Raw genomic sequence first — 15,320 nt, 5'->3', positions numbered from 1 at the left:
TTGAAAGGTAGTCTAAACTGGTAGGAAACAGCTAAATAATTGAATTAAAAAAACAAGTCATAAACTGGATTAAATAATTTTTTACAACAGCAGGATGGCAGGTTGAGACACCCATGCTGACTAATTTGCTATGAATCTGCCAGAGCAAAGGAAAACATGAGCTTGGTGGATTCATCTGGATCCCAAGCTAAAAGCCCCCCAAATTCCCAGACAAAAATACAAAAGACATGACCTCAGTATCCTCAATGGTAGGTCCATAAACTGAAGTGTTTCATACTGTTTAGAAATAAATGGAAATCAGTGGCAGCCAAAATGTATTGCAGTGTTGTTAGTTTGATTTAAAGTGTTTTTAGTAACATTTCTAAATCATTCAAAAACAAGTGTGTGGTTCTTTTAACACTGATCTGAACATCATTTTTGACGAGCTTTATTTTGAAAATATCACTTCCGCTTGTACGTCTGACTACAACAGGACCGTTGACGTTCTTCCAGTGGAAGTTTGTGTTGGTTCGTTCACGCGCACTGGGGATTCCCCCGCGTGACAAAAACAGCTTCCCCTCATCGTCTTTCATAGCTCTGCTCTCCTCCGCCTGGAGCTCAGCTTGTCACCGGATATGTAGACGACTAACAGCCCGTTTTCAACACATTTCGCTTGTTTTTTTAAACCCACTTAACGACGTCTGGAATGACCATACCGAATTTTAAAACTTTTTAAAAAAATCTATAATCGATAAAAACTGAAGGACTGACGTTGTTAAGGTCATGTATTGTCGGTTAGTGGTATGAAACGCAGCGGCTCGTTCCTGTGGTGGTTCCTCAGGTGTCAGTCGGCTATCCTCGGGTCACATCACCGAGCACCGCGCGCTACTAGCCGTTAATCCTCAGGGAAGGCAGGCGCGAAGGGGAAACCCAGCGAGGCCACCGTCAGCATGGCGAGCTACGACTGTAGGAAAGAGGACCTGTTGGAGGACAACCGCATAGACTCGGGCATTGACTCGTACCGCTCCATACTAAAGTCAGAGGAGCCACGGGAGCCGCCGAGCAGCGACCTCAGCGGGCCGAGGGACAAGTTCTCCACCGGGGAGGAGCGCCTGGACTCAGCCTACGGCTCCTCGTCTATCACGGTGGAGAGTCTGACAGAAATAGTGGGGGATTGCACGATTTCCAGCGAACAGGAGGCGCAGGCACAGCTCTCTGAACTCTCTGAGCAGGAGGAGAACTTGCTCACAACCATTACTGAAGATGGAGACACGTATGTTTTAGTTTATTTTCTTAGTTTTATGTGTAAAAGCAAAATCTTTTCTGAGTTTCCCTTGGGTCTTTGCTCAAAGGCCCACTGTTGCACACTGCGGTGGGTGAAATTTAAAGACGGTGCCTTGCATTTTAACTATGTTTCTCTCATTTTTGACCAACTTTTCCCACCAGTCTTGTTTGTGAAGTCTCTCATGAAGCCGTCTACACTGTACCATATTGAATAAAGTTGGAAAAAGAGAGATTTGTTACTTTTTAATTAGTTTTATTTTAAACTTATTTTCAAAATTCCCACCCCCTTCTCTTTGAGCATTATGTTGTATTTGCTTACCACTGTAATTACAACTGTTTGTCAGCATACAGGTGATATTTTCTTTTAACATCAGTACCTCTGGTTGTAAAGGCTAGGGCTGTGCACTGGCAAAAATTTGACGGTACGATATGTAGCACATTCCAGGGGTTACGATTCAATAAACTGCAATAAATCACAATATTGTAAGCAAGGTGATATATTGCTATTGTTTAATTTAATGTTAGGAAAACTGTAGTAGTATAAAGAACACACCACCATATGCATTAAATCTGAGTTAAACTAGAATCATTGCCTTGTGGTTGTATGCCTCCGTGAACCAGTGAAGTTGCAGTTTACCTCCATGTCTGTCCAGACTCCTCTATAATAGAAGATTTTGGAGGATTTTACTGAGAAGTAGTAAGTGTTGTTTTTTTTTTGTTTTTTTTTCCAAAATCACTATATTAGCATGTATGATTCCAGTGAATAATTTCCAGTGAGCATAATGTCTAATAATTTGACTAGGCTAGGAGTACAGAGGACAGATATAGACCTGCACATGATGATTTATAGTGAATTTGACCTTTTGGATATCATAATTTTATCCAATTTGATATTTGTGTGAAATTTTGTTATAATTATTATTATGGCCAAAACACATTTTGAGATGTCACAGCGACCTTTAACCTGCAAATTCTAATTGGTTCAACCTTGAGTCCAAGTGGACATTTGTACCAAGTTTGACGAAGTTCCTGAGATATCACGTTCACAAGAATGGGATGTATGGACATATGTACAGACAATCTGAAAAGTCACTGGCATGGAGGCATAAAAAGTTCAGTTTTTAACATTTTAAAAAGTTAACTTGTTATGCAGTCAAAACAGTGAAGATAGATAATAGCACTGCTATCTAGCAGTCAGTGATTTAAACATACATAGTGTAACCACTGCTGCAAAGCTTTGCACGAGTCACGTTCCAGAGGATGATACAGTATACTCAAGCATATCGTCATTTTCTTGGGCTGTTACTAATAATGATCTTGATCATCAGCATTCAGAAAATAGTGAAAAATACCCATCACAAGTTCCTTAAGTTCACCTTAAGGACACCTTCAGATGTCTTGTTTTGTCTGACCAGCAGTCCATAAGGCAAAGATATTATATTTACAATGATATAAAACAGAGAAAAGCAGCAAATCCTCACATTTGAGAAGCTGGAACAAGAGAATATTTAGCATTTTTGCTCAGAAAATTTCCTTAAATAATTAAATTCATTTCAGTGTAGTTGTTGGTAAAGGGTTCTGTGAGACATTTTTTGAAATTTGAAACAATTCATTAATTAATTGAAAAAAAATGATCGATAGTGTAAATAATCCTTAGTTGCATCTCTTGTTGCATTTAAATATTTCTGTCTGTTAGCCTACAGGGATGTTTTCTTTTAACAGTTGCAAGTAGCAAATAAATTCTTTTTTTAGTCCACTGAAGATGATAAACTTAAAAATATCCATAAATGGCAGTTTATGAAGTCTGTAAAGCACATTGAATTTGAAGCACAGTTCCTATGGTACTGGTTTTGAAGGGGATTTCATAGCGGTGTGATACTGCAGCCTTTTTTTTTTTTTTTTTTTTTAATGAACTTTGTCCTTGTCATGAATGTGGACGGCGTCTCTCTCAGTCAGAAAACAGAAGTGAAACAGATAGGCCTGGACTTCCCCATGCAGCACAGACAAAGCACATGCTGTGAAGCAGCACTGTGGATGGCGTTTGATCCAAGAAACTTGTTGATCAGGATGGGACAGTCAGTGTGTGTGTGTGTGCATGTTTTAATTGGTGGATCCCACAGTTCACTAGCTGCTGTCTCTCTTTTCTTCTTTTTTTTTCCCTTACAAGACTAGATGTCTAGAAATGTCAGTTACCTGTCAGTGTCTGTTTGCTGCTGTTCATTTCTCAGTTTGACTCAATGAAACTGCTGCTTTTTGCACACAATCCAAACACCTCAGCCTCCACACACAGCCTTATCAGCCCATGTAGTCCTTCTTGTGTGACCCACTCTTCTTGTGTTACTCTTTCATCAGTCTGTTTTGACGTGAAAGCAGCAGGCCTACCAATGACAAATGCAGTCACACTATTAAATCCAGCGATTGATGTAGTCACAGCGTTGTAGAGGTGTTGTTGTGTCTCTGTCTGACCTCTTTTCATTTCCGCTTGCTGATTGTTGAGGCCACACATGGTTTCATTATCGTACCCTAACTATAGATACCTGCTGGGATGGAAAAAAACACCTGAAACACGCCACCCTAGGCTGCTTCAACTGAGAGAATCATGCAAACAGTATTTTTTCCCCCGTGGGATTTTTTAGTTCTTATTCATTCAAGTCTTACTCAAACCAGGAAGTCCCGTTCACACTAAGTCATTTGCTCACGGGTTTGACTCGTTGGTAAAGGGCTGATCCATTCATCTGGAACAGGGGTGTCCAAACTTTTTCCCTTGGAGGGACAAAGCTGAAACTTAATAGCGGGCAGTGGGCCAAAAGCAAACACTTAATGTATTGTTATGATGCAAAATGGTACTAAGATCCCAAGTTCCCTTAACTGACTGACTTCCATTGCAAAGTGTCACTCTGTCGCTGTGCTCAGATTATGAAGAATAGTTAATAATTAGGGATCCTGCATATTTAAAGAGAATTTTTACCTCACCCTTGGGCCCCACTTTGGACAATCCTGATCTGGAAACATTCAGTTCAATCAGTGATGACATTTTTTGGTTGGACAAAGAACTGATTTAGCTGTATATCTTGTTGCTTTCATGTGAGACACATTATCAGGACACTTTTACCGATGTTGGGATAATTTATTGATGTCTTAATTTCCGTTTATCACATAATTGGAAAACTGTTTAGTTTTGCTTTAGTTCAGCTTTTTCCAGTTTTTGGAAAGATTATATGTACTTGGTCGTTCACTGGTTCAGTTATATTTAGGGCTGCAACTAAGAATTAATTGTTTTCTTGCTTCTGTGATTAACTGTAGGGCTCTCTAAATATACATATTAACATGAATCCAACATGTTAGCAAAGATAAATCGACCTGATCTTAATAAAGGCAAAATATTTAATTTACAGAACATTGACAAAAGGCTACCCATGAAAACTCGTGCAATCATATCGGCTAGATAACCCACTGTGCAGTGCCTATCCATAACGGCAAAGTAGTTATCTATATATTATTGAAACATGTCAGCCAATTAGCTGTAATATTATCCCTGTTTGACAGTCACCCTTGCGAGCCACAGTGGATCGTTTGACATACCATCCACCTCAGAAACCACCAGTGAAAGTAGGCTAATGCACCTAACATTAGCCAGGTGCATTAACCAACATTAGTGAGGCTAATGCACCTAACATTGGCCATGCTACAACATGCTATGGGTAAACAAACAAGAGAAGACCTGAAAATATATTAAATTTATATATATAATAGGGGTTCCCTGCTCCCTGATCGGCCTAACTGTTCTGCTGTAGTTCTGTTTCGTAATACAGTGCATAGTGACCGTATCTGATCAGTTTCTTCATTTTTGAAAATATGTTATCCTGTCTGAGCAATGTTGCCATAATTGCAAGAAAATTGTAGAATCAGTCTTTTTCTTGAAAGCATTATACAGTTTGGCAACATATCATGATTGTGTCATATTGTGACTTCCCCTTTGATTTCAACCCTGTGTCCTTATTAAATTTTTACCCAGGAAAAGAATATGACTGGTTGTTCTGCTTACTCAGCTATAGACAGAACTGGATCAATAGGAAGGCAACCCAGGCATTCCAAAATATAAGAAAAATAACGAGCAACAATAAGGAAAGATATATTAACGCCTTTATTGTAGTGGCTAAAGGATTTTAAAAAGCCTACATGTTTCTACCACTTCAGGTCTTCATCAGGGCTGTAAATGTTGACCCCATTTAATTTGGAATGATTAACAGTAGTTGACTTTATTCAACTTAAAAAGAATAAAACCCAATAAAATTCAAACATGGATATTTACATTTTATTTTGTTGCTGGCGTTCACAATATTTTGTGAATCATTGTGAATATTTTATGAATCATTATTGCTCATTCCCCTGATTCATGTGTTTAAAAAAAGCACAAGTAATATGTCATCCACTTTGCAGACAGGTATGTGTTAAATCAATCAAACTGTACACTACTATTCATTTTCTTATTCTTTTAGGTAACGATGAAGTGAATTGTATAGTTGAATTGTTGACTTTTCTAGGGCCTAAATGTGAATATAACTAACGTTATCACAATGAAGTTTAGAGTAATGTGTATAATATTTAACTTGACATTTTTCATTGACTTCCTCAAAGCAGACAGCTGAATGAATTGTCTGTGCAGTGAGATTTTGTTGTGGGAACGTTTGATCCCACACTGTCTGTCTCTGAATAGTTAAATGACATTTATTCTGACCAAAAAAAATCTCATTGAGAGATCTCACAGAGAGCGCAGTAACTGCAGTGACCTACATTTTGCACTACATGATATGCTTCAAAAAGATATCATCCTCGTGCTGTTTTGTGACCAGATATTAAGAAATTAAAGGGGGCTAGAAGCTAAACTTTGATATGACTGTTAAGATAATCTCTTTGTTGTTCTTGGTTACTCTAAATTAAGCCCTGATGCTCTGTTCCATTTCCTGCTTTTTGCACACATTTTTTTGCTACAACTTCTCACTCAGGTTTTGATGTTAGTGTTTTTGTTTTCATTTCAAGTGTTTAAACTAACGCCTACAATGATGCACCACCTAATGGGCAACTTTAATATTCTCCTTTACTGTAACAGCTTTCTATCTTTTCTAAAGAATTTTTTGTATTGCTCAATACCCCAACCACTAAATCTTGCCATTCTCACTAAATGTTACCTTCTGAGGTAGTCTTGAGATGAGTACTGAGGAAAATTGTGAGGCACATTTTCAGTCTTTTGATGAAATGTAATCTTTTTTTTTCCTCTTTCTCTTTTTTTAGGTGTTGATTGCTCAATGTAAGCTAAAGACTGAGTTGCCCAAAATTATTAATTTTATCTTAGAATAGTTCTTATCTGAGTTTAGCAATTTTTTAATTAAAAAAATGAGAAATCCAGATTTCAGATGAAGCAAAGGTCTGTTGCACAATTTAAAAACTAATCTCAACAGTGCGGAGATGTTTGCTTTACCCAAATTAGACAAATTATTAGAAATGGACAACAGTACAGTGAAGAAAAAACAGACCACCTCAGAGCAACTGTCAGACTGTTTTAATGGATAAACTGGAGTGACAGAAAAAAATGGGTTTAGTCTGACCCTTAACTTTCTTCAAGGAACTTGATTATTCTGCTCTATCCAGCTAAAAAAAGGCAGCCACTTTTTAAAAATAAACTTCCTCTATTGTAAGTTTGAAAAAAGTACAGGATCACATTTTAAATTGGAGTTTAAAGGTTTTGTGCAGCAAAATTAAATTTAATCTAGATGAAGAGCAAAAACTGAATTGAGGTTTAAATTTAATCTTTATTTATTCTGTTTTAAGTTTTTAAAGTTTAGTGCTATGTAATTTAAAGTTAAACCATGATTTAAGCTGGTTTAAAAATTAATTCTTGTTGTTGAAACAGCCAGTATAAGCCTGCAGGTTTTTGCAAGCATAATAGATGAAATGTTTGTTTTTCTTTGCCTATCTTGTAGAATCCTGCACTTAGCAATCATCCATGAAGATGAATTCATTGCTCAACAGCTGATACAGATATTCCCAAAAGAAGTCCTGGACATCCAAAACAATTTATACCAGGTGAGTGCAACATGACTCTTTCCACTACACAAGCGCACTGCAGCTTCTGCTGGAATTTTTCGATCCAAACTGACTTCCTCTTAATCGGTATCTTGATTGTGGAAACGGCATTAGTATTTTTATCTGTGTACTTCCAGAGAACTGTTGTTCCTCTTTATTTGCAGTCCGTCCTCTCTCAGGGACGTCATTGTGGGTGGTTTCAGTGTTAGCTCATAAGGGACCGTGAATGGAAACTCCCCTCCTCTACCTCCTGTAGAAATAGAACCACAGGGAGCTGTGGAGTGTATCCTTGTGTGGATGGATGTGGGTGGAGGAATTGTTCCAGTTCTTCAAGATGTCAGAGCTGAGTTGTGCTAGTGCAGAAACCAAAGTGAAGCGCCATGCAAACTGTCAAAGGGAAACATCTGAAGTAAAGATTTAGCACTTCTGGCAGTGACTCAGTTCGACCTTGGTCCATTTTGGTAGCCTAATTTCTTCTCATTGGTCATTTCAAGACCTCACATTTCAAGGCATTACCAAGAAGAATTCTTCTTTACCCCTTTAAGGTTTTTGAAAGAAATTCCACCCCCAGACATTTGTACACAGATTGCATTGATGCGTTTTTGTGCCATTTTGCAGTTCCATTGTGTGTTGCACAAATGCAATGATACATGAAAAAATAAAAACCTGTAAAAGATAAGAGACTTCAGAGGTGTCAAATTGTACATCCACAATAGTCCAGAATGCACTGCAACCACAAGAAAGAAGTTTGTTTTGACAAGAATGTACAACTCTCACTTTCTCAGGTGCATTAGTTCTCTGTTGGTCTCTTTATTCATATGTGTAACCAACAGCTGAACACAACAGGTACAGGCCTGTTCTCTGGGAGGTTGTTCAAAGGCATTCTGGGAAATGCAGGAAAACAGTGACTGAAACAGTGACCACAAAAAACCTACTTAATTAAGGCATCAACTATTATTATTTATTAGTATTATTTTCATTATAGAATGAATTTACATTTTTTTATTCTGGTGCTATTTGGTGTGTCAGGACTTTTACTTAATGTCTAAGAGAACACAGGCAGTAACATAACGAGTTTACCATAAACTTTTGCCAAAACAGAACCAGACAGACAAGAAAAGGACTGCTGAAAGTAACAGTGAATGAATTCATTTTACCGCATGATTAACACAGATAAACCGACTAAAAATACAGGAATTGAAGCAAAAAAGGAATCTCCATGGCCAAGGTAATAAACAAAAACCCACACTAACTAGTAAATTAAGCTCAATTTGTTCACAGATTAAAACTGAAACATGATACTAAACTCCCGAATTAACCTCAGAACAGGTGAAACATGGCTTCCATAAAGTTTACCAGACTAGTCAGAAATTTGACAAAATGACTTCAAATTGTTTGTTTTGTCCAGCCATCAAGTTATTCAGTTTACAATGTTATAAATCAACCAAAAACAGCATGTCTTCACATTTAAATATCCAATGTGTAAGATTTAAGAGGCTCTATGGGCGGATTACAGCAGGAATGGAATAAAACATACATAAATATGTGTATAATCACCTAAAATGGTGTTTGCAGTCTGCAGGCTCACTGCTAGATGTCACTAAATCCTCCACACCGGTCCTTTAAGAACTTAGAATCTTAATTTATTAGTCAATGAAAAATGTGCTATGCCTTTATGAACAATAAATAATTAACCTGACACACCTGTTGTCTTTGGTGATCCTCAGAGCCCGTTGCACCTGGCCACCTACCTGAACCTGACAGATGTGGTAAAGGGCCTGGTGGAGAAAGGGGCCAACCTGGAGCTGCAGGACCAGGATGGGAACACAGCGCTCCATGTGGCCTGCCAGCATGGGCAGACAGACTGCGCCACAGAGATGACCAGAGAGATTTCTCCTATCGAGCTGGCACCAGTCCTCGAGATCCAGAACTGGAGAGGTAAAGAAAGAGACTACCTGCTTCATCGGTCTGATTATTTATTAGCTTTTAAAGCATTTTTTATTTTTCTGGCCCCAAAGCTTTGTTTAAGCATAGCATCATTTGTAAGGGTCCTTGTGGTCTCAGCTTGATTTTGTTGTTTGGAAATACACATACATTTTTAAATGCACTGTTGACCTCAAAATGAGCCCGATGTTCCACATTTCAAACAAGATGTGTACTTGCAGGTCTTGCCTGTCTTCACTTGGCAGCACTGAACAGACAACACCAGATTCTGACACTTCTGATGAAAAAAGGAGCAGACCTGAATATTCAGGTTAGTCTCTGAAATAACTTCTCAATGCATTATTCTAAGTGCTTTGCAGAGAAATAAAAATACAGTAGGTAGAAGATTTACAATTAAACACTACAAAAGAACAGACAAGAGATAAAAGATTTAAAAAAAATAAACTTGTGAAATTCAAATCAAGTCAAAGAGAAAGATACCAGAACACAACACGGCCTCATATGACCCATATGATTTATGTTGAATTCTCTTATCTCCTGTTCTTCCCGATTCTACTCTTAATCTAATGAGATCTTACAAGATGAGATGAGAGTCATAAACCACATTTCCACCACATGGTGCAGCTCAACTCTGCTCACCCCTTTTTTTGCTCATGGGTAGTAATGTGGTACTTTTTTAGGATCAACTCAGTTACCTCACCTCATCTGATACTAGAAAAATGACGTGAAAATACTACAGACTACTCATTGGTCACATGACATCTTGCACAAAACCAACAAGATAACTGAAAATTTGTACTTGCCTGTACCAGCTTTGTTGGAATCAGAGGGTGACACTGGAGTGTTTTCACTCCTGTCCCATCTCACTCACACAAAAAAACACTCCTGTCCTGTCTGAATCCCGGAGGAACGACTGCCGTCCCATCCTATCCTGTTCCCGTCAATCCACAGTCCGTATACACGTCATGCACTGCTCTGGTGGCTGGTTGCCACCAACAGAGCAGTCAGGAAGGAATAAAAGAGGATAGCATTATGTTCAAAATAAATGAAACTGTGTTTATTCATATTTGGACTACATACATTTTAAAAATATACATATTTGACTGACTCCTGTCCTGCCTACCCCCATTGACTTTTTTCCTGTCCCATCCCAGTCCTGTAATGAATAGTGAAATTGACTCCTGTCCCATGGGAATCCCACAGGAATCCTATATCATGTGGGATTCCTGAAAAAAACTCAGCCATTTGTTGGATGAAAATGAAGGATATTTGTAAAAAAAAAAAAAAAAAAAAAAAAAAAAAATCTTCTATCTCATAGAATAAAAATCTGAAGCTTTTGTCCTTTATTTCAGTGTGAAATTGCCCTTTAAATAAGCTTCAAATTGTCCCTAATTTTAAACATTAAACCCCTACCTGCAGCAGCTGACCCTTACTCTGACCTGCAACTCATAAGATTTAATATCATAGATTATCCTTCTTAACATATGTTTTGAAGAGAGAAAGAGTTAAGGAGAAGATGAGAAAACTTTATAGTTTAATTAGTCTCTGAATCGGGTTACCTTCATTTGATCCAGTAATGTTCCAGCATTTATTATCACACTTATCCCTTTCAGACTGTGTTTACTGCGCCTGGCCTTATGTGTTGTCCCTGTCTATAAATCTGCTGCACCTGTGCAATGCTGATAGTGATATGAGCTGAGCTCAGGGCTTCCTGCAGGATTCATGGAGACATAATTAGATTTGAGATATGATTAGGCCGGGCTGGCCAGCCCCTCTTAACTTTCTATTGATGGAAGGGAACAGGGCAGTCAGTCCAGAAACTACCCCAGACATTCCTCTCAGTTTAAATCACCACCCAAACATATCACCCTGCCTCACATCCGCTTTATTCTTAATATTATTATGATTATTATCTGACTCACTCCTCTTCTTCTGAGCTTGAAGAATGCAAAATTAAAAGAAAAATGTCAATTTAACAAAATTATTACAAATACATTGGGTATTACAAATGCATTTTTAGGGATGCCCCCCGAAAGTTGAAGATTCACTTGAGACCCTTCAGTTGACTGAGATTCTTCAAGTTGAGCAGCTGTTTTTTTCTTTTGTCCGTCTGTGTGCATTACAACAGCAGAATAAAACGGATAGAAGCTGACAAAAATCCACAAGGAAACATTTCAATGAGGAATTATAAATAGCTTTTTATATTAGCTGGCTTACATACTAAATAAATCCTTGTGACAACATACACTGGTGGTTAACTGACAAGAAAAGGTGAAACGAGTGGTTGGTAGACAGGTTTCAGCTCTTGTTTTTAAGCTGCGTCATTGTACATAGAGCAATGCATTAGCATGACAGGCTGTAAACTTAACAAACTGAGTCTCAAAATCACCACAAACCACAAAGCTAACTGTGATGGAAGGGGAGAAGGGTGATGGAAACAGAGAACAGGTGATGAGCTGTGAGCTTCTTCACCAAAGCACATGGGCAGAATGTGCAGGACAGGTGACGCTTGCTTGTTTGCTTCTACTTCTTTTTGCCACTGACAGGCTTAGATTGCTTAAGTATCTAACAATATTACAGTATGTGAAGAGTCATGACAGTGAAGACCTCTTTTTAAAGAGTAAGATACACTTTGTTTAACCAGAAATGGCTGTTTTACTGTTTTCACCAAACTCATCAGACTCCCTTTGAAAAACTGTAATTTTAACATCATTGTCAGCTTCATTCACACTGGACAGAAACAAAATAACATCCACAAAACATGTCTTGTTTCATCTTTCCATTGTTACAAGAATCACCACCTCTGGTTTGGCTGACACCAGACAGCGGTTGCAGCTCTGCTGTAGCCTGGGGAGACAAGCTCCATGCAGTACTCTGGGATTTTTTTATGTAACTGTAAGAGGAAGCACACATTTACTTTCTGACTGTGTGAAAATTTGATGTTTTCAGATGACAGAGACAAGTGTAAAAACGCAAGTCTTACTTGTAAAACATCCCCATGTAGGCTGATACAGGAATTTAGTGTGGCATACTGGACTGAAGAAAAAAGAACAAATCATTCAATATTTGTATTGTGACTAGGGACTATCCTAATAATTTTAATTTTATTCAAGAAATGATATGAATAAGGGAGAGGTATCTGGTCAAAAATATTGTTAATAGTTACTTATAAAAACACTATCACAAGGAAATGGGCTACAGTGGATTCCCCTACAAAGGAAAAATGGAGGATAGAGGAAATCTACATAAAGACACATACTTTGCGATTATAAGAAATAAAACTGGAAGAAAAGCGGGAGAAATTGAAAATACTCAGGACTCAAACAGAAACAAAAAATACATAAAGGGAACTGATTTAGTTGATGAAACTGGAAGAATGAATGGACTACTAAAAATGTAACTTCCAAATAAAGCACTTTCTTTTGTATTATTTTGCTTTTAGGTTCGTTTGTTTGTTTACAAGTTAATCTTTTGTTTTTATTTGTTTCTAAATGTTGAAATTATCTATATAAAAAAGGGGAAAAAAGTCCTGGAATTTCTCTTTACTTTTTTCCATTGACACCCCTTGCAGGAAGGCACCAGTGGCAAAACAGCTCTTCATCTCGCCGTTGAGCTACATGACATCATGTCAGTGAAGCTGCTGCTCGGCAAGGGAGCCAATGTGGATGCTGCCATGTTTAACGGCTGCACGCCCCTGCATCTCGCTGTGGGGAGACAGGACGCTGCCATCGCTAACCTGCTCTGCCAGTCTGGCGCTGACACAATGCTGCGAAACATGGAGGACGAAACGGCGCTGGACCTGGCTGACGGCAATGATGATGTAAGTTACTGTGATTGTCAGTTAGAGGTACATCAGTGTAAACTGCTGGGATGGAGCACCATTCATATTGTATAGCTTATTCCTCTGAACCACAGAGCTCCAAAACACATCAATGAGCCACACTGTTGAACTGGGTGACCTTTTTCGTTCATTATCAATCCTGCATACAATCAGTGCAGTGCAATTATACAGTCCAACATACACCATTCTGTTTCAATAAATACTTCAAATGTTTATCAATCCACAGGTGAAAATAAACCCCAACAAATGCACTGTTTACTCCTATTTGAGTAACATTTGCTAAAAACTACATTGCCCAACTCTTTCGGGTTATTACAGAGCCTTTTTAAACAACAGTACTATATATTTGTCATTAAGATTTATGGAGCGTAGGGAAGAAAAGTCAGAAAGTGTAAATGATCGACTAACACATTGTCATTTTTGGTCTTTTTGTGGGATTTGTTGACAAAAAGAAAAATGTAGAATACCACCAGGCTTATCCTGTAAAGGGATAGTTCAGATTCTTCAAAGTGGGGTTGTATGAGCTACTTATTCAAAGTCAGTGCATTACCTTGGTCGACACACCCCCAATTTGGAGAAGTAGAGAGGAGACGCAGCAGGGAAGCTAAGCAACGAACTGCTGTGGACAGGGTCAGCAACAAAATGTATTTTAACCACTTAGAAAAAGGCCCAATTAAAAAAATCGATATCAGTTTAAGTGTGCACTATTTTACAATACATTCACAGCTTTACTTTGCTGTCAGAAAGCCTTTCCAGACAGGAAACCTCCGTTAAACAGTATAAGCCAAATCTCTCTCTCTCTCTCTCTCTCTCTCTGAAACTACAAGACTCCATTGACAAAATCAGTAAGTTAACTCACAGACCACAGGAGTTGCTGGTCTACCACTGCTTTGATCTGTTAGTTTGTTTGTGTTGTTGTGTGAGTGTTTTAAAGTTCGAATTCACAAAGGTCACACAATAACACAAAAACCAAGATATCAAGGCAGTGGTAGACCAGCCGTATCTATTATCTAATGATTTTGCCTCTAGAGTTTGTTTGGTTTGAAGATGGAGAACAATATGAGTTGTATAACAGTGGTTTCTTGTCATAAAAAGCTGTCAAATAATCTGAATTATCCCTCAAGTTTCCAGTCTTCATAATGTCAAAGTATTGTGAGATATAGGAATAAGTCTTCGGCTGCAAAACTCACATGTTTACTTGGTGTCAGATATTTGCTTGCCTCCCAGTCTGGTGAGAACAACAAAGGACAGTTAATGAAGGCATCAGTAAAATGTGACTCTTTGTGTCCTTGCCTTTCAGATTCTGGCTCTATTTCCTTTTGATGACATCCATATCTCTGGGAGGTCGGTGGTCGGTGTGAAGTTTTGAGCTGAATCGTAGGCTGAACAAAAATCTTTGAAATTGTGTGGAGTCTCACTGCAGCTGGAACCTTTGAAAAAGGTGTATTTGAGCTGAAGTTTCGTAGTAGGTTTTGATTTAATCTGTATTTATCCATTATCTAGACAAATATGCGCACCATGTAAATCTTACTCCCCTTGATAAGGAGAGTGATTCTGCTTAACTGAACAGTGATAAAAAAAAAAAAAAATCTGTTTCTGAGTCACTGGCTCAATTACTGCTTCTTTCCGCATGCCTCCTCAGTGTGAGTGCCAGACTTTCTATCAACATGCCCGACGTCCATAAAAAAAATTCTACCTCTTTATCACATTAACCTAATTTTGATGGTTAGAAGTGGATCATTCAAATTGCTTTGTTTCTCAAACTTTCTCAGTGCTATGATTGCTTTCACATCAGAACATGTTTACATATCTGAAAATGTGGCCTTTCATTGTAGTGTAGTAAGAAAGACTTGAGGAATGCAATTAGAGGCTAAATTAATGTTCAGGTTACAAAATGTGAAGCAATCCTACAAAGACAAACTAATCACATCCCTGCTATTTGTTAAGAAAGCCCACATAGAGATGTAATATATAACACAAAATGCAGCTTGATCTTTTTGATTTTTTTTAGGTTTGCTAATTCATGTTGTGAAACATTTTTCTCTATTTATCTCATCTTCAAACTTTTTTTAAAGATTATTTTTGGCATTTTTAGCTTTATTGGACAGAATGAGAGTGAAGAGGCAGTCAGAAAACAGGGAGAGAGAAGGGGGCATGACATGAAACAAAGTTCGCTGGTTGGAATTCA

The 15,320-nt window shown here is 38.1% G+C and overlaps 1 protein-coding gene across 1 annotated transcript; it reads left to right on the top strand.

Moving 5' to 3' along the window:
- Window positions 1-524: 524 nt before the first annotated feature.
- Window positions 525-14,652, top strand: nfkbie (nuclear factor of kappa light polypeptide gene enhancer in B-cells inhibitor, epsilon). The gene is made up of 6 exons (XM_084738085.1): window positions 525-1,252; window positions 7,245-7,347; window positions 9,075-9,285; window positions 9,513-9,601; window positions 12,863-13,111; window positions 14,433-14,652. The coding sequence occupies exons 1-6, from the start codon at window positions 930-932 to the stop codon at window positions 14,499-14,501; spliced, it is 1,044 nt and encodes a 347-aa protein (XP_084594211.1). The 5' UTR covers window positions 525-929; the 3' UTR covers window positions 14,502-14,652.
- Window positions 14,653-15,320: the final 668 nt, after the last annotated feature.

The sequence above is a fragment of the Lutjanus erythropterus genome, chromosome 15 (genome assembly GCF_056507025.1).
Source record: "Lutjanus erythropterus isolate fLutEry1 chromosome 15, fLutEry1.hap2, whole genome shotgun sequence".
Taxonomy (NCBI): Eukaryota; Metazoa; Chordata; class Actinopteri; order Lutjaniformes; family Lutjanidae; genus Lutjanus; species Lutjanus erythropterus.
This window is presented reverse-complemented; position numbering and strand designations above follow the sequence as displayed.